At 39.8% G+C, this 27,236-nt stretch overlaps 1 protein-coding gene across 1 annotated transcript in view; it reads right to left on the minus strand.

The window, feature by feature from the left end:
* Positions 1–1,099: 1,099 nt before the first annotated feature.
* jmjd6 (jumonji domain containing 6, arginine demethylase and lysine hydroxylase) overlaps positions 1,100–27,236 on the minus strand; it is a 39,395-nt gene continuing 13,258 nt past the window's right edge. Inside the window, exons 4-6 of the mRNA XM_080208880.1 lie at positions 27,077–27,212; positions 23,022–23,160; positions 1,100–6,932 (exon numbers count right to left, since the gene is read on the minus strand). Coding sequence (XP_080065006.1) covers positions 6,801–6,932; positions 23,022–23,160; positions 27,077–27,212 — 407 coding nt within the window. The 3' untranslated portion in view covers positions 1,100–6,800. The remainder of the gene's footprint in view (positions 6,933–23,021; positions 23,161–27,076; positions 27,213–27,236) is intronic.

The following is a 27,236-nucleotide window of genomic DNA, read 5'->3' on the forward strand; positions in this document are numbered from 1 at the left end:
ATTGCAACTTTTGGCAATTGATTTAGTGAAAGTGGAAATCACATCAAGTAAGGCAGACAGTATACTTATTTGTTTAATGTTTTCAATTTATCTGATGCTTCTTTCATTTAATGGAATTAATCTGTTACATCATCCAACTATGATTCCACTAATGTTTTTCTCTCTTCTTCTACTAATAAACTCCTTAATTTATTGCTGTTCAGTTATTTTCTATGTTTCTATAGACAGTAAAGGTATCAAGGAGTATGGGGGGGCGGGGGGAGAGCAGAACTATGGCATTGAAATAAGGGATCAGCCATGATCATATTGAATGGCAGAGCAGACTCAAGGGACAAAAAAGCCTACTGCTGCTCCTATTTTCTATGTCTCTGTGAAGAAACATTACTGCTTTATATATAGATATAGCTGTATATTTCCAACTTTTCCTGTTTTTGCTTCTGATTTTCCCCAAAGTTTAAGTAGACAGGTCTTTTGTATCTACCAAATACTTTGAAAGCTATGGGGATTGCTTTCAATAAAATCTTGTGATGAGACACCAAACAAGAGAATAAAGAACACAGTGAAGAACAACTGGCATAAGAGCCAGATGTCTGCACCCTGCCCTGGTCTGAGCAATCATACCTATAATCTCAGGCACAATAAACTGGCAGCAGTTCAGCAGACAGTTACTGAGCAGTGCCATCTGCTGAAAAGAGACATACAGACAAGTTGCATTAAAGCAATGGCACTGCCACTGCCAACCAACAGAGCACAGATTCCATGGTAGTGAACTGGCATAAAGGACCAAATTAAAATGGGCAGTTTTATGTTGAATGTTATTTTTAATATTTGAAAGGTACACTGCATGCTCCCTCTCCAGGTAGTTGCAGTAGGTGGCTACTTCAATAATTGTAAATATACTGCATTGATGCCTCTTTAAATAGTCAGCATAGCCCTGAGCTGTTAGAAAAAGTATCAATGTTTTACAAAGCATATAACCTGAGTGAACTTGGAGGAGTTGCAGAACTTCTAAGAATCTGCTGCTTCACTGGCTCACTTATTCACAGAAGACAGAAAGAAAACATAGGAATCGACAACAATTTACATTTAAGTAGCAACTTTAATGTCGTAAAACGTCCCAAGATGCTTTGCTGGAGCCAAGCCACAAAAGAGGATTTTAAGCCAGATGATCAAAAGCTTGGTTACAGAGGTAGGTTTTAGGAAGCATCTTAAAGAAGGATAAACAAGGTTGTCTTAAAAGGTTGCAAGGTTGGAGAAGATTACAGATAGGGAGCAGCAAGATCATGGGGAATTTGAAAACAAGTATGACCTTTTTAAAGTTGAGATGTTACTTAACTGGACCAATGTGATCCCTCGTAGCAACCTTTCAAGAATGTTTTTACATTGAAAATTTGTGCATGTTATTCTTCCATATAAGAAAGCTGACAGAGGGAAAACCAGGGAATTATGGAGTAGTCAATCTAATAACAAAACACAATTGTGGAGGAGTGGTCATGGCAGTCATTAACATTGACCCTGGACCCCACGAAGACTCATGCTATCTGGTCAAACATGGTCAAGGAAACCTGCTGCCTCCCTCAGCTGATAAATCAGTACTCCTTAATGTTGAATACCATTTGGAAGTACTGAATGTCCAATGGGCAGTGAACTAGCAAGTCCATCACCAAGAGTAGTTCAGTAGGACTGCCACTGAACGAGCTAAGTCAAAACAGACCAGTGGTAGGTTGTGTGACAACCATCATGAGGGAAAAATTTACTTGACTTTGCCCTCACCAATCTACCTGCTACAGATGCATCTATCCCCGATACTACTGATAGGAGGGACCACTGCCCAGTCCTTGTGAAGACAAAGACCTATCTTCACTCTGAGAATACTCTCATTGTATTGTACGGTACGACAGTGAGCTAAATGGGATGGATTCAGAATAGATAGAGCAGCTCAATAACAGGGCATCCATGAAACGCTGTGGGCCATGCACCCTGGACATACTCTCTTCCACCTTCTTCCATCGAGGAAAAAGATGCAAAATTCTGAGCTCATGTACCAACCAAGAACAGTTTCTTCCCTGCTGCTATCGGACTTTTTAATTGACCTACCTATATTAAAGAACAGTACAACACAGGAACAGGCTCTTTAAACCTGTGCTGATCATGATGCCTGCCTGAACTAAAAATATATGCACTTATGGAGTCCATACCTTCCATTCCCATCCGATTATGTATTCACCTAGATGCCCCTTAAATGCCATTATCGCATCTGCTCCCACCACCTCCCTGGGCAGTGCGTTCCAGACATTCACCACCTTCTGTGTAAAAAACTTGCCTTGCATATCTCCTCTAAACTTTTCCCCATGTACCTTAAACCTATGTTCCCTAGTACTTGACTTTTCTATCCTAGGAAAGAGCATCTGACTATTGTTATATTAATTATATTAAGTTGATTTTTCTCTACACCCGAGATATGACACATTCATAGCAATATTCTGCATCCTCTCCTTTCTTTCTCTATGTACAGTATGCTTTGTCTGTATATTGCGTAGAAAACAATGTTTTTCACTGTATACTAATATAGGTGACAATAAATCAAATCAGATCAAAATCCTTCAGCAGCAGAAGTGTATTCCACCACAATCTGTAAATTAATTAGTTTGGCATATTCTTCACTTTTATCATTTTCTTCAAGCCAGGAGAGACAAGAGCATGTCAGGCCCAGCAGACCCAGTTATGCCTAAAAATGAGATGACAACCTCCTGAAGCATGGGTTACATGCATGTTAAATAGCGGAAGCAACATCATATAGACGGAGCTAAGTGATTTCGTTGCGAACACATCAGAACAAAGCTTCGCAGTCTGGTTCATCCAATTGTGAATGGCAGTGGACAATTCAGTAACTAGTGGGCAGAGGAGGTTCCACAAATATCCCCATCCTTAATCATGGCAGTGCCCAGCACACCAGTGCAAAAGATAGAGCTGAAGCATTTGCAACCATCTTCAACCAGAAGTGGATGATTGATCTCAGCCTCTTCCTGAGGTTCCAGCCTCATCGATCCTAATCTAGTCCACATGATCTCAAGAGACAGCTGAGTGCACTGGAAATAGAAACGGCTTTGAGTCATGACAACACACTAGTTGTCATGCTGAACACTTGTGTTTCAGAACTAGATAGGCCCCTAGCAAAGCTGTTCCAGTCCAACTATAATACTGGCATCTAAACGAGGGCTGGATACAAGGGGTAGAAAGTCTTACTTTGGTTAGACAAAGCCATGGCTATACCACCCTTGGAAATGTAATTTTAATTTGATTGATAAGTTCCCCTTATAGTTTTCCTTTTTATTAATGGTCACCCTTTAAGAAGGGGGCACTCGTTCCCTCTTATAAACATTTAATCTAAAAGTTTTCGTTGGTTTGTGTAAAAAAAGTAATTAACACCTGGGAGAACTAAGAGTAGTTCCTGGCACCACAATTTTGGAAGGAGTGTAATGTGGATTTACCAGAATGATGCTGGGACTCAAAGGGTCATGTTATAAAGGTAGATTGCACAAACTATGAGTTGGATTCCCTGGAATTTCATAAGTTAAGGATGATTTGATCCAAAGGTTTCAAGATATTAAAGGAAATAAATAGATTATAGACAGATAAACTATTTCAGCTGATTGGGGAGAGTGGGACTAGGGACATAGCCTAAACTTACAGCCAGACTTTCCAGGAGTGAAATTAAGTACTTTTATATAAAACGTGGTACAAATTCAGAACCCTCTTCCACAGTAGGAAATTGATGCTAAATCAACTATTGATTCCAGCAACAGATGAGCTGAGGCATAGGCAAAGTTGGATGATGCTACAGAGATGGAAATTGGCTAGAGATGGAAATCTCAGTAATAAGTGTATTTATGTGATCAGAAGCTTATCTTGTGGTCAGATGATACGAATGTTGTGAGCTATCTGGTTTGCGTCAAGACAGTCGCAAGGGATGACAAATATAAGATGATGACTCAGATACCAAACTTGTAAAACAAACACATGCCCTGCAGTATATCTATCTCCTCAACAAGGAAGATATTTAACCTATTTCAGTATTTAAAAAACAACCCATTCAGGAACTCTGGAATTTAATGAAAGTGGAATCCCCACACACAATCACCAGCAGATACTATAAATACAAACAACCTTTCAATCAAGATGGACGCCATCTTCCAGATCTGCAATCAGTGATTGGTGTCTGAGTACCACGAGTTTTGAGTGTTGTGTTACTTTGTTACTTGCTTTGGAATTGTGGACAGTTCAAAGGACCTGCATTTCAGAAAAGTTCTCTCAGATATGTTGCCTATGTTTACGAGCATAAATCACATTAGATCTGATGTTATGCAATTTTATGCGGACAACATTGCAGCCTCTCAGAGCTACTTCCTTCAGATTGTATACCACTATGCCCCGCCTCTGAAGGGTCTGTCCACACAGCAGGACAAGACCTTCCAGGATAGCGATGGAGCAGTCTGGGATCTTGGCTGATAGATATGATTCCGTGAGTAAAGTTTATTAATCACAAGTAAGGTTTACATTAACACTGCAATGAAGTTACTGTGAAATTCCCCTAGTTGGGCACCTGTTTGGGTCAATGCACCTAACCAGCACATCTTTCAGAATGTGGGAAAAAAACTGGAGCATTCAGAGGAAATCCATGCAGACACGGGGAGAACGTACAAACTCCACACACAGTGACCCAAGCCGGGAATCGAACCCGGGTCCCTGGTGCTGTGAAGCAGCAGTGCTAACTACTGTGCTACCGTACCACCTCAGTATGACTACATCAGGCTGTTGCTTGACCAGTCAATGGGACAGTTTTCCCAACATAAATGTTAGTGAGGAGGACTTAGCAAGGTTGAATGTGCTTCGTGTGCCATTGTTATTTTCAGTGCCTACGTCGACACCAGACACTTAATCCGTTTTTATTATTAGACTTTTTCACAATGGCTTAACACAACTCAGTGGCTTGCTGGGTTATTTCAGACGAGTGACTTAACACATTTGAGTGGCTTGCTGGGTCATTTCAGAGGGGTGGCTTAACAAAACCAAGTGGCTTATTAGATCATTTCAGAGGGGTGACTTAACCAACTGCATCATTTCAGAGGGCAATTAGTCAATCACTTTGCAATGGATTTGGAGACACATGGTAGGCCAGATCAGCTAAGTACTGAAGATTTCCTTTCCTAAAGGCCAACTGTGAACCAAATAAATTTTAATAAAATTTGGTAGTGTCTTAGTCACCATTACTGATATGAACTTTTTATTCCAGATTTATTTGACTGAACTTAACTTCTCCAGCTCATATAGTGGGTTTGGACTCATGTCTCATCTCATTAGTCAAGGCCTCCATTATGAGTTCAGTAAGAAAACTACTATGCTGCTATATGTCTACTGTTGCCTTAATGTCCACGATCATTGGGAAATCTGGAATCCTCCCAATTTAACACTTAATTTCTGTTTGGGAACTTGCAAATACCAGCCAATCACCTCTAAAGGAGAGCAGCTCATCAAGATGGATCATCATAGAAGCCAACAAAATAGAACTTGTATTTAAGTTCCCTAGCTGAACTTGCGAAGACATTTCCATCCATCAATTATTCATTATTTTTATGAAGCACTAAAAAACAATGTGTTTTTTTTACTTAATAAAATCTAAGAGACAACTAAATTCTCTCCAGCAACAAATTACTTCATCTGTACGTAATGTGTACACTGTTTCTGGTTATACAACATCACTGAGAAAATATGAGATAAGAATACAATTTGAATAATAAACCAAGAATAAACTTAGTTGGAATCCTGAATTGACTGTATTAAAAAAACACAAGCCTTAGGTTTATATTGTGTTTTTCATGACCACCAGACATGGATGTCCCAAAGTGTTTTACAACAAATGAATTATTTTGGAACGTTGCCACTTTCGATAGCCAATTTCACAGAAAATCTGCACGATTGATAATGACCAGATAATTTGTTTTTGTGATGTTGGTTGAGGAAAAATATTGGCCAGGACACCAGGGATAACTTCTCTTCAAAATAGTGCCACAGGATCTTTTACATTCATCTCATGGCAGGTGGGCCTTGGTTTAATGTCTCATCTGAAAGACAGCCAATCCACAGTGCAGCACTCCCTCAGCACTGCACTAAAGTGCCATCATTAACCTTTGTACTCAAGTTCTGGAGTGGAACTTGACTCCAAATTTGTCACTCAGAGGCAAGAATGCTACCAACTGAACCAAAATAGGAACACAGTTGCAACAAAGGTAGAAACGATGCGTTCGCCTGGCATTTGAAAAGTGTTTGATTCAAGTTATCTGCAAAATGTAGTAATGGTGTTTTGTAAATTGAGAGCTTTGGCATAAAACAGATTTATTCAGTGTTCAACTTTATTTAGTTCAAGGAGAACTTGAACTGAAATATTGATCAACAGTTATAAAGAGTATCGAATATCTGGACCATCAACACTGACTAATAACTTGTGTTCAGCTCAGTATTATTGTTAATTTAGGGAGGAGTTTATAAAAATATCTTTCCAACACCAGATAATTTGAACTAAAAAAAAAATCAATTATTTCACATTATATCTTAAATGGCTATCCATGACAGATTCTGTCTGGATTTAAAATTACTACTAAGGAGGTAAATAAAAGATATCTACTGGCAACTGAAAACTGAAATATTTCAGAATTTAAAATGGAGTTATTGTTCATCTTCTACTGCAGCTTTATTTTTAATTTATCTTATGACGCAATGCTGATATCTTCCAACATTTCTTGTCACCTGGATGAGCTGCGTTCTTTGCTCACACAGTCATCACGAGATTGAGAACTGCTATCTTCCATCATATTGCAGGTTCTTCTTTTCTTTCTTTTGTGAGTCATTCCATCTCCTTCAGCACCAGAGTCACACTAATGTTTAAACAAAGAAAATGAAAGAAAATGAACTAAAAGGATCATAAAAAGTAAATGGGCAACAACTTGCACTTAATAAAATGCTTTCAAATAAACTGACATCATATCACACAAAAAAAAATTAAAATACGTAGCTAAAAGCTTGGTCAAATTGATATGCTTTCTCCCTTTAAAGGAGGAAAGAGAGGTGGAGTGGTTTTTGGAGAGAATTTCAGGACTTAGGCCTCTGGCAGCTATAAGCACAGCTGCTAATTGTGTAGTGATAAAAATCAGAAATGCTCAAGAGATCAGAATTGGTGAAATACACTGATCTCAAGGGGTTGTAACTTTGGAGGAGACCAGAGATGAAGAGGGGTTAAGCAATGGAAGCTTTTGAAAACAACAGTAAGAATTTAAAAATTGAGACATTTTTAAATGGGAGACAATGCAGCTCAGTGTGCAAAGGAGAAATGGGAAAATAGGATCAGGTGCAAGTTAGGACATGGCCAGCAGTCCAGAATGACCTCCAGTTTGCAGAGGATACGACTAGGGAGGCCAGCCAGAAGTGGGTTGGAATAGTCAAGTTTAGATGTAACAAATCATGGATGAGGATTTCAGCAGTAGGAACACTGAGGCAAAGTCAGAGTTGAATGATATTACAGAGCTGGGAGTAGTTGGTCATGGGAATGTGATAGGAAACTCATCTTGCCGGGGGGGGGGGTACGGTGTCACTATCAAGGTCGTGAAGTCTGTTTCATTCTCAGACTTGCCAGAGAGATGGAACAGGATTAGTGCAGGCAACTGAAAGCTGTGGCACCTTGTCTTCCAAATACTTAACTGAAGGAAATTTTTGCTCATACAGTACCAAATGTCAGTCAAGGAATCTGACAGCATAAGAAAGTGAAGAGACCGAAAGAGGTGCAGGCAAGATCAAGCAGGGTACCATCAGCATGAAATATTATTGAAATAACATTTTCAATGACATACACACACATTTCATGTCAGCATTACATATTGATAAGAACGGATCGCTATATTCATGAAATATGCAAAATGCATAAATCTTATTTGAGTTCTTTTCAAATTCTACATAGTTTTATTATTCATCACAGTGCTGCCAATATGAACAGAACATCTGCTATAGGATATGTCGAAAAATCTTAATTCTATTTCTGCTCCTTTTTGGATATATTTTGATAGATTTTGTATAATAGGAGTGAGATGCGATTTAATTATACAACATTTCTACACAAGATTCTTCGACATTTGAAAGGAAATATTTCTATTTTGTAAAAATTAATTTATGGAATTTGGTGTTGCTGGTCAGGCCATCATTTATTGCTCATCCCCAGCTGCCCTTGAGAAGGTGGTACCTTCTTCAACCACTGCAGTCCCTGAGCTGTAGGTTTATCCACAGTGCTATTAGGGAGGGAATTGCAGGATTTTGACCCAGCAACAGTGAAAGAATGAATGACGTGGAGGGGATGTGTATTACAATGGTCCACAATGTTCTGGGAATATGATGATGAGTTGAATTTTTGCCTTCATTAATGTGTACAGAAACTCAGCAACATCCTGTTCATTGTTATCAACTCATACTTTGAGAAACTTGTAGTCAAAAATATTTGACACAAAGACGATGGAAAAATATTTAATATTTAACCATGAGATGCCCCTGCTCCAGCAAATTTTAAGCTACTGTAATTTGCAAAGAACAAAGAAAAGTACAGCACAGGAAACAGGCCTTTCAGCCCTCCAAGCCTATGCTGATCATGATGTCCTGACTTAAAAAAACTCCCTCCCTATTCATGGACCCATCCTGGTGCCTCTTAAATGTTGCTAATGTGCCTGCTTCCACCACCACCTCTGACAGTGAGTTTCAGGCGTCCACCACTCTCTGCGTGAAAAACTTCCTCGCACATCTCCCTTAAACTTTCCCCCTCTCACCTTGAACCTGTGCCCCCTTGTAATTGACACTTCCACCCTGGGAAAAAGCCTCTGACCATCCACCCTGCCTATGCCTCTCATAATTTTGTAAAGCTTTATCAAGTCTCCCCTCAATCTCTGTCTTTCCAGTGTAAACAATCCAAGTTTATTCAACCTCTCCTCATACCCTTGAGACCAGGCGACAGCCTGGTGAACCTTATTTTGATGCAAGAATGAATAGGAGTCCCTGTGTTATTAAGGAGGCTCCTACATTCAAATATTGAGGTATCTGATTTCTGTAAGTGTATGTGTGCAGATATAAATTATATAGTTACATGTATTGGTCTATGGCAGTTGGTGATGTGTGTGTCTTGGAAAAGAATTGTTGATTTAAGGACTGCACTGACATCTGAAATGCATTCCTGAAGTAATACCAGATGATAGTCGCCCTTAAAAAAAAACTTCAGGAAACTAATTTAAATTCAGGAAGATTGTAGTGGAAAGAAAAAACTGGGAGAAAAATGTAAACCTTAAGGGCATACCAGAAATGACACAAATTAAAAACAAACCCTATAAGAGTAGATTGTTAAAAACAAAGCCAGACCAAAGTGATGAAGAAAGAATGGCAATTCTTTAGAAATAAACAAATGTTTTAGAAGACGTAAGGATTGAGAAAGAAGGGGGGATTATGAAAATCTGCAAATAAAGTAAATTGGAAGAAAGAAACACACTGAATAATGCCAAGGATTTTTTGAGATAGGTTTAAAATAGGCATGGAATTTTAAAATGTATCTGAGATACCAGAAAGAATATATGGCCAGTATAGTTTCTCATTATCTTTGTTAGCAAATTGTTTATCATTTCTGCAGGAGCAAGCGATGCAAAGTTCATAACACTTTATAGAAGTTGCAAAACAAAAACTGGATCACACAATTATACTAAAACAACAGGTCCATGCAGGACTTATCTAAGTGCATTTAAGGAAATGAGGTTTAAAAGTAGTCAGTATTTCTGAAAAACATTTACCTACAAAGGCAGCAATTCAAATTCATTATGGGTTTACCTAAGTTTATAAATGCGGTTGCATGGCGACTGAGATTAGAAGTTAAACATGTCACGGAATTTGGATGTTTTGGAAAGGCAAAACGAAATGGTAAAGGGAGTAAAGATGATTTAAGGACAGTAATTAGGAAGGATCTTAATTCAGAAGAGCGGGAAGTAGAATCAGTATGAATGGTGATAAGAAACAGCATGGTTTAGGAAACAGTGGTGAGAGTAGTTGATAGGCTCCCTATCAAGAGTTATAATGTCTGAATAATAATCAAGAAATTGGCTTCAGAAATAAGAGGAACTCGTAACAAAGACAATGCACTAACCATAAGGGACTTTTCTGTTCATTTATTATGTCACAAGTCGGCTTACACTGCAACAAAGTTGCTGTGAAAACCCCTAGTCACCACATTCCGGTGCCTGTTTGGGTACACAGAAGGAGAATTTAGCATGTCCAATGCACCTAACTAGCATGTCTTTTGAATTCTGGGAGGAAACGGAGCACCCGGAGGAAACGCACGCAGGAGAACAGGGAGAATGTGCAGACTCTGCACAGACAATGGCCCAAGCCAGGAACTGAACTCGGGTTCCTGGGGCAGTGAGGCAGCAGTGCTAACCACTGTGCCAACATGCCGTCCATCTTTCACATACATTGAACAAATCACATCAGCAAAATTAGTCATTTCACAGATTGTATTTGAGACCATTCGCTAGAATCAATCAGGGAAGAGGCTCTTTTAGATTATGCTTTGTGTACTGCGCAGGGTTAATTAGTTATCTCTTAGTTTGGGAAAGAGCAAGCATATAATACAATTTCACATCAAGTTTGAGAGTGACGTACACAAGTCCAAAACTAGAATACTGAACTTAAAGAAAGCCAAGTAAGTAGGTATGAAGTACAATTTGGTTAAAGTAGATTGGGAAATTAGATTAAAATATATAGTAGGTGAGCAACAGTGAACACTTAAGAAAATATTTCATAATTCTCAATGACTCTACATCCACTGAAGGAATGACTTAAATGGAAAAATGATATTTCCTTAGCTAATTAAAGTGATTAAGGATAGTACTGAATTAAAAGAAGAGGCCGATAATATTTCAAAGAGTAGGACGCACAAGGATTGGGCGAGTTTTAGATACCAGCAAAGGATGGTGAAAACAATTAACAGAGGGAGAAAAATAGAATGGGAGCAAACTTGGTAGAAATATGAATTCAGGTCATAAAAAGTGCTTACAAGTATGTAAGAAGGAAGAGAATAGTGACAATAAAGATGGGTTCTTTAGAGGCTGAGACAGGAGAAATATAATCATGGAGAAGTAAATATCAGAGGCTTTAAAAAAATTTTGTGTGTTTGTCTTCCAAGTAAAAGGCACAAAACAAACCAGAAATAGTGAGAAACATTGGGTCTTAAAGAAAGTGAAGAAATTAAAATAATTCACAGTCGCGAAAAAAAAAGTAATTTGAGAAATTAATGGAACTGAAAGCCAACAAATATCTTGGACTTCATGGCCTGGATCCAAAGCTTCTAAAAAAGATAGCTGCAGAGACAGTGAATGCACTGATCTTCCAAAATTCCCTAGATTCTGGAATAATCCCAGTGGAGTGGAAGGCAGCAATGTAACACTGTCATTTAAGAAAGGTGGACATAAGAAACAAAGAACTACAGTTCTGAATTTATCAAGATGTTGAAAATCAAGAGAGGTATAAACAGCATAAATAGCAGTTTCCATTGCTAAAAGATCAAGAACCAAAGGACACCAATTTAAGGTAATTGGCAAAAGAAGAAGTGTCAACATGATGAGAAATCTTTTTATACGATTTGTGTTTAGAATCTGGAATACACTGCCTGAGAGTGTGTGAAAGTAGATTCAATCATCGCTTTTAAAAGGTGACTGGATAATTATCTGAAGAGATCAAAGTTCCTGGGCTGATGGGAAAAAGTGGGGAGTCAGACGAGCTGAATTATTCTCGCAGAGTACAAGACACAAAGGGCTGAATACAAGAAATAGGAACAGAAGTAGACCATTTGGCTCACTGGGCTAGCTTCACTCTCCAGTATGATTGTAACTGATCTTGGGCTGCAGCTCTATTTTCCTGCCCACTCCCCATATTCCTGACAGACCAAAAATCTGTATATCCCAACCTTAAATGTATTCAATGATGGAGCATCCACAATCCTCTGGGGTAGAGAATGCCAATGAATCACAACCCTTTGAGTAAAATATTTTCTCCTTATCTCGGTCCTAAATGATTGGCCCCTTATCCTGAGACTGTGCCCTCATGTTTTAGACTCCATACTAGCAGAAACAATCTCTCAGCATCTATCCTATCGAGCTCCCTCAGAATTTGCTAGGTTTCAATGATATTGCCCCTCATTCCTCCAAACTCCAGAGAATATTTGTCCAAGTTATTTAGCCTCTCATCATGAGATAACCCTTTATGCTAGGAATTAATCTAATGAACTTTGGCCTCCAATGAACTTATATCCTTTCTGCACACAGTATTGTCAACGTGGTTTCATCAAAACCCTGTACAACAGCAGCAAGATTTCTTTATTCTTGTACTCCACTCCCCTTTCAATAAAGCCAACATGTCATTATCTTCCTATTTGCTTGCTTGCTAACTTTCTGCATTCCCTGCACATTCGTTTCTCTGAACAAAGCTTAAAAGTTTCACATCTTTTAAAAAATATTGTTTTTCTATGACCAAAGTGAACACTTTCCTACACTATACTCCATCTGCAATATTGTTGCCTACTCACTTGTCTCTATGTCATTCCAGCCTGACTGAGTCCTCCCCACAGCTTACCTTCCCACCCTAGCTTGTTATCATCAGCAAATTTTGGTTCATTACTACTCGTTGTCTCTTCATTAAATTCATTCACGTAAATTGCAAGTAGCTGAGGCCCAGGCACTGATCCTTGTGGCACATCATTACCTGCAAACTTGAAAAAGCTCCATTAATGCGCACTTTCTGCTCCGTATCGATCAACCAATCCTTTATCCATGCTAAAATATTATCCTCAACTCTATGAGCCCTTATCTTTCCTATCAGCCTTTTGTGTGGAATCTTACTGAATGCCTTTTGGATATCCAAGTGTACTACATTTACTAGTTCTCTTTTATGTCCCTTACTCGTTAGATCCTCAAAAAAATTGTGAAACAGGATTTCCCCTTAGTTAAACCAAGCTGACTTGTTCTAATCATACTATACTTCTCCATGTATATTGTCAAGACTTCCCCATTAATCAAATCAGCCATGATCTTACTGAATAGTGTAGCAGGCTCAAGGGGCCAAGTGACTTTGCTGTACTCCTAATTACATGTTCATATGTCACAGATTCCAGCATTTTCCCAGCAGGTTGTTAGGCTAACTGGTCTACAGTTCACTGTTTTTCCTCCCCCTTCTCCTTTCTTAAAAGCAGGGTAACATTTGCCAACTTCCAATCTGATGGGACCGTTCTAAAGGACTTTGGAAAATCGTAACTTAGCACATCCACTATCTATTAAGATGTCTCTTTTTGGAACCCTAGAGTGTAGGCCAACAGGTCCTAGGGATTTGTCAGATTTTATTTCCTCAAGTTTTGCTATTAGTTTTTCTTTGCTGACATTGGTTTCCTCACTCTTTTTAGCCTCTCGGTTATTGTCTGTTTCTGGAATAAAACTTACGTCTCCTACTATGAAAACAGACACAAAATACTTGTTCAATGCTCCCGCTCTTTCTCCATTCCGCATGATAACTTCTCCTGTCTCTGTTTCTGAGGGGCCAATGTTTAATTTAGCAACTTTCTTTCTCTTTATATATTTAAAAAAGCTCTTACAATCTCTTTTTAATATCCCTGGCCAATCTACTCTCATTCTATTTTCTTCCTTTTTAATCAACATTTTGGTGGTCCTCTGCTGATTTTAAACACTCACAGTCCTCAGACTTGCTTCTATTTTTTGCAACATTTTACGCCTCTGAAAAGCTTCCTTCTGTGCTGTAATCATGCTATGATTCTATAATGGGCTTAATCCTCCATGTGATTATAATTAGAATAGTGCTACACAAATTGTTGTCACTTGACTGAACTACAATGTTGATGCAAGGATCACAAAAATTTCTTTTGATATTTTCTCCTGGACATCTTTACCCTGTATGCAGAGGGTTTTTGGGATGCATTATTCCATAAAGTTGAGGATGCTTAGCCATAAGCATATTCAAAAGTGAGATGGATAGACTTTTGGATACCAAGGAAATCAAAGAAAGAGGATTTGAGGTCGAGCATTAGCTATGAACTCCTTAAATGTCATAGTATGTTTGAGGGGGCCCTATGGTCTAACCCTGCTCCTTTTTATAAAAGGAAAGTGAGTAGAATATCAGAAAAACACAACACAACTGTTAAATCAAAGATTGTTGTAGAAATTACATATCTTATTTCCAAGTGCCTAATAAGAACTGTGGCTAAATTGACTGTTCATGAAATAAAGCAGAATATGAATTATAAATTGTCTAAAGCCAATATAGATCTGATTCAATTATATACATACAAGTTGTTGCTATTGCAAATAGATTATAATATGAATTAGAAAAATAGTGGCTGTCTAAATCCAATGCACTGAAAATGTAATGTTGTTGGTTTATCCATTAATAACAAATTATGTACCAAAAAGCTCTTTATATTACAATTACTCCCATGGGTTTTTACCTTTGCAACTCCACAGCTGATTGTCTCAATCTCTCCAATAGAATGTAACATCAAGGATTAAATATAAGAACAGTAATGCACCAATTAGTCTCTAACAGGTTGTTGTTCTAGCTGAACAGCTGGTAAATATAGGTCAACGCTAAGATTTAAATTGTTTACAGTGTTTAGAGAAACAGGCTACATGGGTAGAGACAGCATCAATAGTAAAATAAAAAAATCATGTTTTGATACTATGTGTGGGATACCCTGTCAATATTTAAGCATCCCCATGGACTTCCTGTCAGCAACCCAAGGCAAAAACAGGGCTGATACAGCAGAAAAATATTTGCATGTGGCAATATATAGAACATAAGAACATAAGAAATAGGAGGAGTAGGACATCTGGCCCTTCGAGCCTGCCCCGCCATTCAATAAGATCATGGCTGATCTGTCGTGGCTCAGTTCCACATTCCCGCCCTCTCCCCATAACCCTTAATCCCCTCTCTTATCAAAAACCCATCAACCCGCGTCTTAAAAATATTTAGCGAGGTAGCCTCCACCACGTCAACGGGCAGAGAATTCCAGAGATTCACCACCCTTTGAGTGAAGAAGTTCTTCCTCAACTCCATTCTAAATCGCCCCCCCTTTATCTTGAGGCTGTGCCCCCTAGTCCTACTGTCCTTTCTGAGCGGGAAGAGTCTCTCCACCTCTATCCTATCCATCCCATTCATCATCTTATACGTCTCAATGAGATCTCCCCTCATTCTTCTAATCTCTAACGAGTGCAAGCCTAGTTTATTCAGCCTCTCCTCATAGCTCAACCCCCTCAACACCGGCATCAGCCTAGTAAACCTCCTCTGCACTCCCTCCAAGGCCAAAATATCCTTGCGTAAGTACGGCGCCCAAAACTGCACACAGTACTCCAGCTGCGGCCTCATCAATGCCCTATACAGCCGCAGCAAGACCTCCCTACTTTTATATTCAATCCCCTTCGCTATGAAGGCCAGCATCCCATTCGCCTTCCTGACCACCTGCAAGCTGGGTTTTTGCGACTCATAGCATCAGTAACACAACAGAAAGTTAACACATACAGAAAAATACACAAATCTCATATGCAGACAAAGAGGGTTTAAACTAGTTTGGCAGGGGGGTGGGACCCAAAGCACTAGGGAGACAGGAGAGAAGGTTGAGGACAACACGGAAGTTAAAAAGAACACATTAAATAGTAAGGCAGTGTCAGTAATCCCTAGTACTAGACAGCTCAGACAAAAGCAGGGCAGAGAGCAAGGGAAGTCCAGATTAAACTGCCTTACTTCAATGCAAGAGGCCTGATGGGCAAGGCAGATGAACTCAGGGCATTGATGTATACATGGGACTGGGATATTATAGCTATTACTGAGACATGGCTAAGGGAGGGACAGGACTGGCAACTTAACGTTCCAGGGTACAGATGCTATAGGAAAGATAGAACAGGAGGTAAGAGAGGAGGGGGAGTTGCACTTTTGATTAGGGAAAACATCACAGCATTACTAAGAGGGGATATTTCTGAAGGTTTGCCCACTGAGTCTATATGAGTAAAACTGAGAAATAAGAAGGGAGAAATAATTTTGATAGGATTATACTATAGGGCCCCAAAGAGTCAGCAGGAAATTGAGGAGCAAATATGTAAGGAAATTACGGATAATTCTGAAAAAAATAGGGTGGTAATAGTAGGCGACTTTGACAGGGACAACTATAGTATGAGAGGCTTGGATGAAGAGAAATTTGTTGGGTGCATTCAGGAGAAAATCCTCATTAAGCATATGGATGGCCCGACTAGAGAGAGGAAAACCTGACCTCCTCTTGGGAAATAAGGAAGGGCAGATGACAGGAGGATTAGTAAGGGGTCACTTTGGGACCAGTGACCATAATTGCATTAGTTTTAAGATATCAATGGAGAACGATAGATCTGGCCCAAAAGTTAAAACTGTGAACTGGGGCAAAACCAATTTTGATGGTATCAGACAGGAACTTTCAAAAGTTGATTGTGGGAATTTGTTAGCAGGCAAAGGGACAGCTGGTACGTGGGAGGCTTTCAAAAGCGTGTTAACCAGGGTTCAGGGTAAGCACATTTTTAGAGTGAAGGGCAAGGCTAGTCGAAGTAGGGAACCCTGAATAGCTCTGGATATTGAGGCCCTGGTCATGAAGAAGGAGGCATATGCTATGCACAGGCAGCTGGTATCAAGTGGATCCCTTTAAAAGTGTAGAGGGTGTCGGAGCAGAGTTAAGAAACAAATCAGAAGGGCAAAAGGGGCACAAAATTGCTTTGGCAGATAAGGCAAAGGAGAATCCAAAGAGACTACAAATACATAAAGGATGAAAGAGTAACTTGGGAGGGAGTAGGGCCTGTTAAAGATCAACAAGGTCATCTATGTGCAGATCCACAAGAGATGGGTGAGATCCTAAATGAATATTTCGCTTCAGTATTTATTGTTGAAAAAGGCATGCATGTTAGGGAACTTGGGGAAATAAAAAGTGATGTCTTGAGGAGTGTACATATTACAGAGGAGGTGATGCTGGATGTCTTAAAGCTCATCAAGCCAGAAAATTCCCCAGGACCTGATGAAGCATATCCCACGACATTGTGGGAGGCTAGGGAAGAAAATGTGGGTCCCTTAACAGAGATATTTGAATCAAGGTGAGGTCTCTGAGGATGGCAAATGTTATACCTTTGCTTCAGAACAACTGCAGGGAAAAGCCTGGGAACTACAGGTCGGTGAGCCTCACATCTGTAGTGGGTAAATTGTTAGAGAGAGAGAGAGGGGGGATCTACAGCCATGTAGAGAGGCAAGGACTGATTAGGGACAGTCAGCATGGCTTTATGAGTGGAAAATCATGTCTCACAAATTTGATTGAGCTTTTGATGAGGGCAGTGCAGTTGATGTTATCTCCATGGACTTTAGCAAGGCCTTTGACAAGGTGTTGCATGGTAGATTGTTGCATAAGATTAAATCTCATGGGATCCAGGGTGAGGTAACTAAATAGATACGAATTGGCTTGACGACAGAAGATAGAGTGGCAGTAGGGGGTTATTTTTCAAACTGGAGGCTTGTGAAAAGCAATGTGTCTCAGGGATCGATGCTGGGTCCACTGGTATTTTGTCATTTATATTAATGATTTGGATGAGAATATAGGAGGCACGGTTAGTAAGTTTGCAGATGACACCAAGATTCGTGACATAGTGGACAGTGAAGAAGGTTACCTAGGATTGCAATGAGATCTTGATCAATTGGGCCAGTGGACCAATGAATGGATGAATAAATTGATTTAATTTAGGTAAATGCGAGGTGATGCATTTTGGTAGACTGAACTAGGGCAGGACTTACTCAGCTAATGGTAGGGTGCTGGGGAGTTACAGAATAAAGAGATCTCGGGGTACAGGTTCATAGCTCCTTGTAAGTGGAGTCACAGGTGGATAGAATAGTGAAGAAGGCATTCATCATGCTTGGTTTAATTGGTCAGAACATTGAATACAGGAGTTGGGACTTCTTGTTGAAGTTGTACAAGACATTAGTAAGGCCACATTTGGAATACTGAATATAGTTCTGGTCACCCTATTATAAAAGGATATTATTAAACTAGAAAGAGTGCAGAAAGGATTTACCAAGATGCTATCAGGACTTGATGGTTTGAGTTATAAGGAGAGGCTGGATAGACTGGGACTTTTTCCCCTGGAGCATAAGAGGTTCAGGGATGACCTTATAGAGGTCTACAAGACAAAGTGGGGCATAGATCAACTAGATAGTCAACATCTTTTCCCAAAGATAGGGGCACCTGAAACTAGAGAGCAGAGGTTTAAAGTGAGAGGGGAGAGATTCAAAAGGATGCAGAGGGGCAATTTTTCACACGGAGGGTGGTGAGTGATTGAAACAAGCTGCCAGAGGTAGTAGTGGAGGCAGGTACAATTTTGTCTTTTAAAAAGTGTTTAGTTACATAGGTAAGATGGGGATAGGTATAGAGGGATGTGGGCCAAACACGGGCAATCGCAACTAGCTTACTGGTTAAAAAAAGGACGGCATGGACAAGTTGGGTCAAAGGACCAGTTTCCATGCTGTAAACCTCTATGATTCTATCTAATGACTTCAGAAACCCCAGGTTAGCTCATGGACAACAGTTTGGAAATCTATATGCCAAGCTTTTCAGGGGGAGACAGTGGTGTGTGGTAATGTGACTGGACCAACAATCCAGAGGCCCAGACTAATGCACAGAATAACTAACATCCCAGAAATAACTGTAAATCAGAAATGGAGGAGGGAGATACCCAAGAAAATTACAATCACCAGGGAAGTGTGCTGACCAAAATGTTGGAGCTGTGGGTTGGTTAGTCCCTGGGTCCTAATGGTCTTCCTAGCAAGATCTGGACAACATTCAGGATTGGGCTAATGAGTGGCAAGTAACATTTGAGCCACACAAGTGCAATGACCATCTCCAAAAGAGAGAATCCAACCAGAGGAACAAGAAGTGATTTGGGCTGCTGCTCAGTGATAAAGGATAGATAGAGCAGGAGGCAGCATATAGGGGCGTGATGGCTAAGATTAATTATGTTCTGCTCTATATGTCTTATCATCTGCAGTACATGCCTATTTAAGAAAATGAGAGACTTGGGCAACATTGAACATGCCTAACTTTAGTGATTTATGAAACAAATATAAACAGGTGGATCGATCTTGGTATGGAATGGACATCTGTTACAATTTGTGTAAACAAGTTTTCCTTGGAAGGTCCAGAGTTAGCTAAATCATGAAATCTGAAAGTAGTCACTCTTGAGGGCATTATGCAGGCTAACTGTCTGAAGGTCTATTATCGATAAAGCGAGAGTGGGAGGAAGAACTTGATAGTTGTGAGGTTCTGGAAAAAATGAATTAAGTTGAAGACACATTCATGGCAACTGCTCATGCATTAAGTCAGCTTTCCAATCCATGATGCAGCCTTTTAGCATTTCAGAAATCAAAAATCATTCTTTTGCAAGGTTGAGAAGTTAATGATATGGACCAATTAAATGAATAACTTGTTTTCAAAATCACATGTTAATTGATGGGACTGGAGGCTGTCAAAACTGATCAGCCATTACGACCAGAGGAATTTCACAAAACTTCATTGCAGTGGTAATGTAAGCCTTGTGATTAATAAACAGACTTTTACTTTAAAATGTAAGAATGTAGCAGCGGTCCTAAGAGATAAGAAATGTAAAGACTGGGAATTAGTCCAGTCAACTCCCGCTGCTCAGGGGATTTGATTTCATTTATTATTGCCACATGTATTGACAAACAGTGAAAAGTATTGTTTCTTGCGCTCTATGTACAGGCAGAGCATACCGTTCACAGAGAGGGAGGGGAGAGAGTGCAGGGTATTGTGTTGCAGTCATTGCGGGGGTGTATAAAAAGATCAACTTGGTGCAAGATAGGTCCATTCGGAGTCTGATGGTAGCAGGGAAGAAGCTGTTCTTGAGTTGGTTGGTGTGTGACCTCAAGGATGGACAATAAATGCTGGCCAACCAGCGACGCTCATGTAACATGAATGAATGAAAGAAAGAAAGAACTACGCAACACCCCCTGCCCCCAAAGGATGGTTAGTTGACTGGGAAGAAGGATGATAACTACATATGTCATCTAGACAAGACAGCCTGCATGTTTTGGGAATGGGAATGGATAGGATAGAGGTGGAGAGGCTCTTCCCGCTCAGAAAGGAGAGTAGGACTAGAGGGCACAGCCTCAAGATAAAGGGGGGGCGGTTTAGAACGGAGTTGAGGAGGAACTTCTTCACTCAAAGGGTGGTGATTCTCTGGAATTCTCTGCCCATTGAAGTGGTAGAGGCTGCCTCGCTAAATATATTTAAGACGCGGGTTGATAGGTTTTTGATAGGCAAGGGGATTAAGGGTTATGGGGAGAGGGCGGGAATGTGGAACTGAGACACGACAGATCAGCCATGATCTTATTGAATGGCGGGGCAGGCTTGAGGGGCTAGATGGCCTACTCCTGCTCCTATTTCTTATGTTCTTTTTGTTCATCCAAGCTCTGCAAAGTAGTATGTGCAGCGCTTTTAAAATTATTCATCAGTAAGAAATAATGGCATGCTTTGCATATTCATCAAATCTTTCATAATAATAAGCGAAACTACACATCACTTCGATAATCTGTATTCATATCTGTGTGCCACGCTTGAAGTAAATAAATTAATTAGTCTTTCTCTGATCAGTCTAGCAGGAGTGAAAGAACAAATTCATGCACAACATGTCAGTTAATTGAAGTGTTGTTTCACAGGGTGACACAGTAGCACAGCGGTTAGCACTGCTGCCTCACAGCGCCAGGGACCTGGGTTCAATTCCCGGCTCAGATCACTCTGTGTGGAGTTTGCACGTTCTCCCCATGTCTGCGTGGGTTTCCTTTGGGTGCTCTGGTTTCCTCCCAGAGTCCAAAGATGTTATATTGATTGGCCGTGCTAAGTTGCCCCTTAGTATCAGGGGGATTAGCAGGGTGAATATGTGGGGTAACGGGAATAGGGCCTGAGTGGGATTGTGGTTGGTGCAGACTGGATGGGCTAGATGGCCTTCTTCTTCTCCACTGTAGGGATTCTTTGATATCTGCTGAAACAAATTCATCCACAATACAGTTTCACAAGTTTGTGCTGGAGGGAATAGACGTGATGAGGATGCTTGAGGTTGGAGCACATCAGATGTCCAGAAGACAAGTCCTGCAATTCGAATCTTACACTATGCTACAAAGCCTACCTTTGATTTGATTTATCATTGTTACATGTATTAGGGGAATTTCACAGTAACTTCATTGCAGGGCACAACCTCAAGATAAAGGGGGGGCGGTTTAGAACGGAGTTGAGGAGGAACTTCTTCACTCAAAGGGTGGTGAATCTCTGGAATTCTCTGCCCGTTGAGGTGGTGGAGGCTGCCTCGCTAAATATTTTTAAGACGCGGGTTGATGGGTTTTTGATAAGAGAGGGGATTAAGGGTTATGGGGAGAGGGCGGGAATGTGGAACTGAGACACGACAGATCAGCCATGATCTTATTGAATGGCGGGGCAGGCTCGAAGGGCTGGGTGGCCTACTCCTGCTCCTATTTCTTATGTTCTTATGTTTCTCTCACAATTGGTTGCGCATAAAATTCAGGCAAAAAAGCTGATTTCTGATAGATACAGTTACAGGGTCTGTTTACAAAAAAAAATTTCCAAAGGAATTATATATAAGTTGCTAAACTACAGCTTTAAAAAAATTGTTTTCCTCAAAATGACTTTTAGTGGCAACCTAGCTGCTATCTTAGGTGATGTTTTATTTGGTCAAAACTGGCTGCAGCTCTTTTTTTGAGATGTGAGATAAACATCAAAGTAACAAGCAACTATTTTAGTCTTAAAATGTGTCTCAGCCGTTTAGCATGGCCAATCAACGTAACCCACACATCTTTGTACTGTGGAAGGAAACAGGCGGACCTGGAGAAAACCCACACAGATACGGGGAGAATGTGCAAACTCCACACACACAGTGACCCATGGCCGGAATTGAACCCAGGTCCCTGGCGCTCTAAGGCACCACTGCTAACCACTGTGCCACCCAATGGACTTGTTCTAGGAGAATTGAATGTTTACTTAAAGGACAATGTTATGTATATCTGATAGTGATACTTTTTTGGTTATGTTAAAAGTTCTGTTCTATTGTTTAAAGTATAAGTAACCCACAAAATTAGTGTTTAGACAATAGTGCTTTTAGTCTGTTTATAGTAAATGTCTTAAAACACAATACATTGCATCATCCAATTAGCTATTAACTGGACCACTGAATTATAGTCCACATCTGCTTTTAGGTTCTTAACTATCGCTGTTAACACTGCTGCCTCAGAGTGCCAAGGACCTGGGTTCAATTCCGGCCATGGGTCACTGTCTGTATGGAGTATGCACGTTCTCCCCTTCTCTGCGTGGGTTTTCTCCAGGTCCGCCTGTTTCCTCCCACAGTCCAAAGATGTACAGGTTAGGTTGATTGGCCATGCTAAATTAACCTTAGTGTCAGGGGGATTAGCAGGGTAATCCGATAGTTTATACTTCATTCAGACCTCCCCATGTTTTAAGCATGTGAAGATATTTAACACAATGATGCTACATTATGTTAGCCAAACTGAGAGCAATCTTTTGTGATTGTAAATAGTTTCTCTCTTCTGACTTGAATTTTACTTTAATTGCTATAAAGATTATCAGGCAATTTGAAGACTGTGTTGTGGCCCCATCAATGTGAAGGTATATTCCTTTACCAATTTATCTAAAACAATAAAACAGCACATTTCTTAGGAACCCTGTTACATCTAAGACATAAATAATTTATTCATGATTCAAAATAGATTTAGTTTCCACAAATTATTCAGTTTCTACTGATGGCACCATAAATAGAAGACATTTCACTGAATTATCTGCAGGAAAAGAAACCCACCTCTGAATCAGAGTCCGAGGAACTAGAACTAGATGAACTGGATGAATCACTTGAGCTGTCTGATGCAATACCTGTGGACTCCTGCAGGTCAACCAAATCTGCAGCTGCAGCAAGTTCTGGGCGTTCTTGCTTCAAAATCCTGCAAAATACAAAAGCAGAAATAATTTGATTCCTCTCAGCAAAGCAAACTAAGCGAAGGCCCAGAGTTCACCAGTGACCAGATGAAAGCTTGCGACAAAAATTTAGTTATCCTTGTGGAGTGGATTTCATCTTTCCTGATGTTAATTTATTCCATTATTAGCTATACTTGATTATTGACATCCATCAGCAGTGATTCCATCACACTAGCTAATCTGCCAATCACACGGAAGAATTTTCACAGACTGTAAACCAGGAACTAACAAACTGGTTTATCACTTATGTTTTATAATTTTACAGAAAACAAAATAAAGATTAGGTAATATACATGAATTAACTTAGATGAAATATCAAACTTCTAAAAATTACTTGATTTATGGAAGCATGGAATGGAGAAATTAGACATTCCACAAATATAAAACTAGTTTTTCAAGGCCAGAGAACTTGTTCATCATTGATTACGGAGTTTGTATGTCACCAGAAACTCCATTACACCTCACTTAACAAGGCATAACTTCCTGAAGGGTTTCCTTTTATAGTGGGAATATCAGCATACAAGCGGAGTTTCAAATCAGATTAGAAATTTCTAATTGCTATCAATCTTTGAGGACTTTCTGCAGCACAACCTGTGGAGGAGCAGGGAATCACCGACAGCAACTTCTAGATTTCTATGTTCAATTGTACGTATGCCAGAAGTTGCTGCCACTTTCAAACATAATGATGATGAACTCTGCCAGTTTCACTGCACTACAACAGAAAATCCGGGCCAGTAAAAAATTTGTACCTAAATAATCTATAAATTTAAAGCTGCATATACTGCATTTCACAGCTGAAACTACTGTTATCACAATGTACTTATTCGTGGATTAGTTCGATTTAACACCAATAAATCCCATATAAACTGAAGATTTCATTTTGATGTAATTCCATTTTAATGTGACTTAATTCTACACTCCAGTTCAAACAAAAGAGTTGATGTATATGGTACAATAGATTAAGGTATTCAACATTATCCTTATTCACAGAATCTGGGAACAAAGGTCAATTCTTAATGTCAACAATTGATGCCACCCATAACATAGTTACTCACATGACACCCTTTTCCAAGGATCAATGAAGAAATGCTAAAATAAAATTCAAAATCAGAAACACTTCAGGGCCAAACTCTGTGGTATTTATCTGTCTAATTAGATATCTCTTCAGGATTTAGGATTCGTTGTATTTTTGTATGTTAAAGCAGGTTCAACAAAGGCACGAGTAGAGATCTTTGAGTGGAACAACACGTAGGTTGTTTAAATGCAACTGATTGAGAAATATATTTGTCAATTTTTAGATTATCTGAGTCAGACAAAGATTTCTGTATGTACAGGAAATATCACATTGCACAGTAACAAAGGATGTTCAAGTATGTTTCAATTTTTATATCATTACTCATCAGAATTTAATGTAAAAACTTTCTATTTAAAAACTATTCTTTGGTTTGTAAGTAGATTATTTCTTCATGTAGAAGAGTACTATGTATATAAACTGATGAAGTATTCAGAAAATCAGTTTTCACTTGGTGTACCATGAACAAAGCCATGGTTTGACTAAGCTACTGACTTTAGTTCTCTTAAATTTTGAGAATCTTGCCACAAAATACAGCAAATGGATTACACAACTTACAAGAGCCAAGTCACGAAAGCAACTCATGCAAAGGGTAACAATAAAATGAGCTATGTGTTTTCCAACTGAGATGACAGGTGAACGGCTTGATCCCAAATCTCTTCCAGTACTGCAGTATAAGATAATTATCTTATTTCTGTTTCTGGATCCAAGGAGAAACTAATCTTTTCCTTGTTCTAAAAGTGTTTTGGAAATAGCCAACAGAGGATAGCCATAATTAGGAACTTTTCAAGCCGAGAAGATTACAAGTACATCACATCAGATATCTGTGTAGGATATCTACTTTTATTAACTCATCATGCAAAGTTGAGGATGGCACAAAGAAAGTGGCAGAAAAATGAGGAAAATTTTGGCCGGTTTCCGAAAGAGCTCATTCTTTTGCATTACAAGGCCAAAGAGTGGCAGATTTATATCAATGTAGGCAAACAAAATAATGTGAGAACAAGAACTAGCCAAGATTTCGCAGCAATTAAAAAGGCAATTAAGGTACTTGGTTGTATGATTGGAGATGCAGAGTGAAAATCAGTAATATTGTATCGTAATTTTGTTGCAGGTTTACTCGACTCATCTGGGGCACTGTCACCCTATTGTATTACGGATAATGTTGCCCCTGAGAAGGTGGGGAAGAGCAAAAATGCTAATTCTATATGGTGAAGGGGGTGCAAATATTAGGAAACACTAACAATTAGGTTCTCCCAGTGGCTCAGTGGTGAGTGAGCCATACTGAAGAGGCTGGCAGCATGGTGGCACTGTGGTTAGCACTGCTGCCTCACTGCGTCAGGCACCCAGGTTTGATTCCTGGCTTGGGTCACTTTTTGTGTGGAGTTTACACATTCTCTCTGTGTCTGTGTGGCTTTCCCACAGGTGCTCCACTTTCCCCCAGTCTGAAAGATGTGCTGGTTAGGAGTGTTGACCCGAGCAGGCGCAGGAGTTAATGTAAGCCTTACTTGTGACGAATGAATAAGCTTTACTTTTAAATCCCAGTCTTAACTCAGACAATCTCAGATCTGCAACAGCTGAAGCATCCCAAGGTTGAGAAGAGTAAAGTTACTGAGGACTCTGATCATTTTCCAGCAAGAACTCCATGTGTGTAAATCACAGGAGAATGTGGTTCTCCTTCAAACTGTATATCACAGCAGCACTGTTGACAATCATTGTCTGCATTCACACGTGGCAAATGGTCATTTCAGCAAATTATAGTAGGGCATAAGGTACCCGTGCAACCACATCCATTAAGTGGTGGAACTCAACAGGAATACTAATCATATAAATTTCCCATAAACTGAGGAATCATGTTTGCACTCTTACTCAGTGCTGGTAAAAGCAATTCGATGAGGTCTGACATGTCAAAAAGACTGCAAAGCCTCCCTAAATTGCTCTCAAAATGTGCCTCAAAGGTGCATAGTGTGGCATTTCAAGAGGAAGAGCAAGTTTGGAGTAAGAGAAGAGTGGCAAAACTTTGTCACCTAACGGGTAAGAGAATTGTGGAATAATTTACCATGAAAGGCCATTGAAATAGATAGAATAAATGGTAGATGAGGAAATTGGTTGAATTTTTGCAGTGAATAGATATGATGTGATATGAAAGTGGGCAAGTCATACTGGTCTGAATAAAGAATGGACTTGCTGGTAAACAGCAGCCCCCGATTCATGGTTACCAAGACCAACTATAGTTCCCAGGTTGGAATCATGTAAATCAGCACAAAATCAAGACTGGAATTTGTCTGGTCTCTGATTGAATGACCTCCTGTCTTAATGGGCTTCACAGAATCATAGAATCCTTCCGGTGCAGAAGGAGGCCATTTGACCAATTGAGCATGCACTGACAACAATCCCACCCAAGACCTGTCCTATCCTGTAACCCCACATATTAATCCTCCTAATCCCCCTGACATTAAGGGGCAATTTACCACGGCCAGTCAACCTGACCCGCATGTCTTCGGACTGTGGGAGGAAACCGGAGCATCGGAGGAAACTCACGCAGACACAGGGAGAACGTGCAAACTCCACACAGTCACCCCAAGCTGGAATTGAACTTCGGTTCCTGGCGCTGTGAGGCAGCAGTGCTAACCACTGTCCCACCGTGCCACCTTCAGCCAACATGCATCACCGAGAAGCTGAAATATAGACTGAGGAAAGGCTATTTTCCCATCAATACTATGTCTTAACATATATAAACTATCATTGACCTGCTGTAAACTGTATCTCAACAGCAAAAGCCTGCTGCACTTCAAAAATTCATTTCATATTACCTGTACCACTTTCTGGATAGTTTAGGCCGTCCTCTAACAGTTTTATGCCATACAACAGGAAAATTGGTTGCACTGGCAAAGTTCTGAGTAACTGCAATTGTGTGATCCAAATTGAGCACTACATGCCACCATCCACCTGAAAGAAAAGAAAAATTCTATG

The sequence above is a fragment of the Carcharhinus amblyrhynchos genome, chromosome 21, assembly GCF_965287045.1.
Source record: "Carcharhinus amblyrhynchos chromosome 21, sCarAmb.v2.hapA, whole genome shotgun sequence".
NCBI lineage: Eukaryota > Metazoa > Chordata > Chondrichthyes > Carcharhiniformes > Carcharhinidae > Carcharhinus > Carcharhinus amblyrhynchos.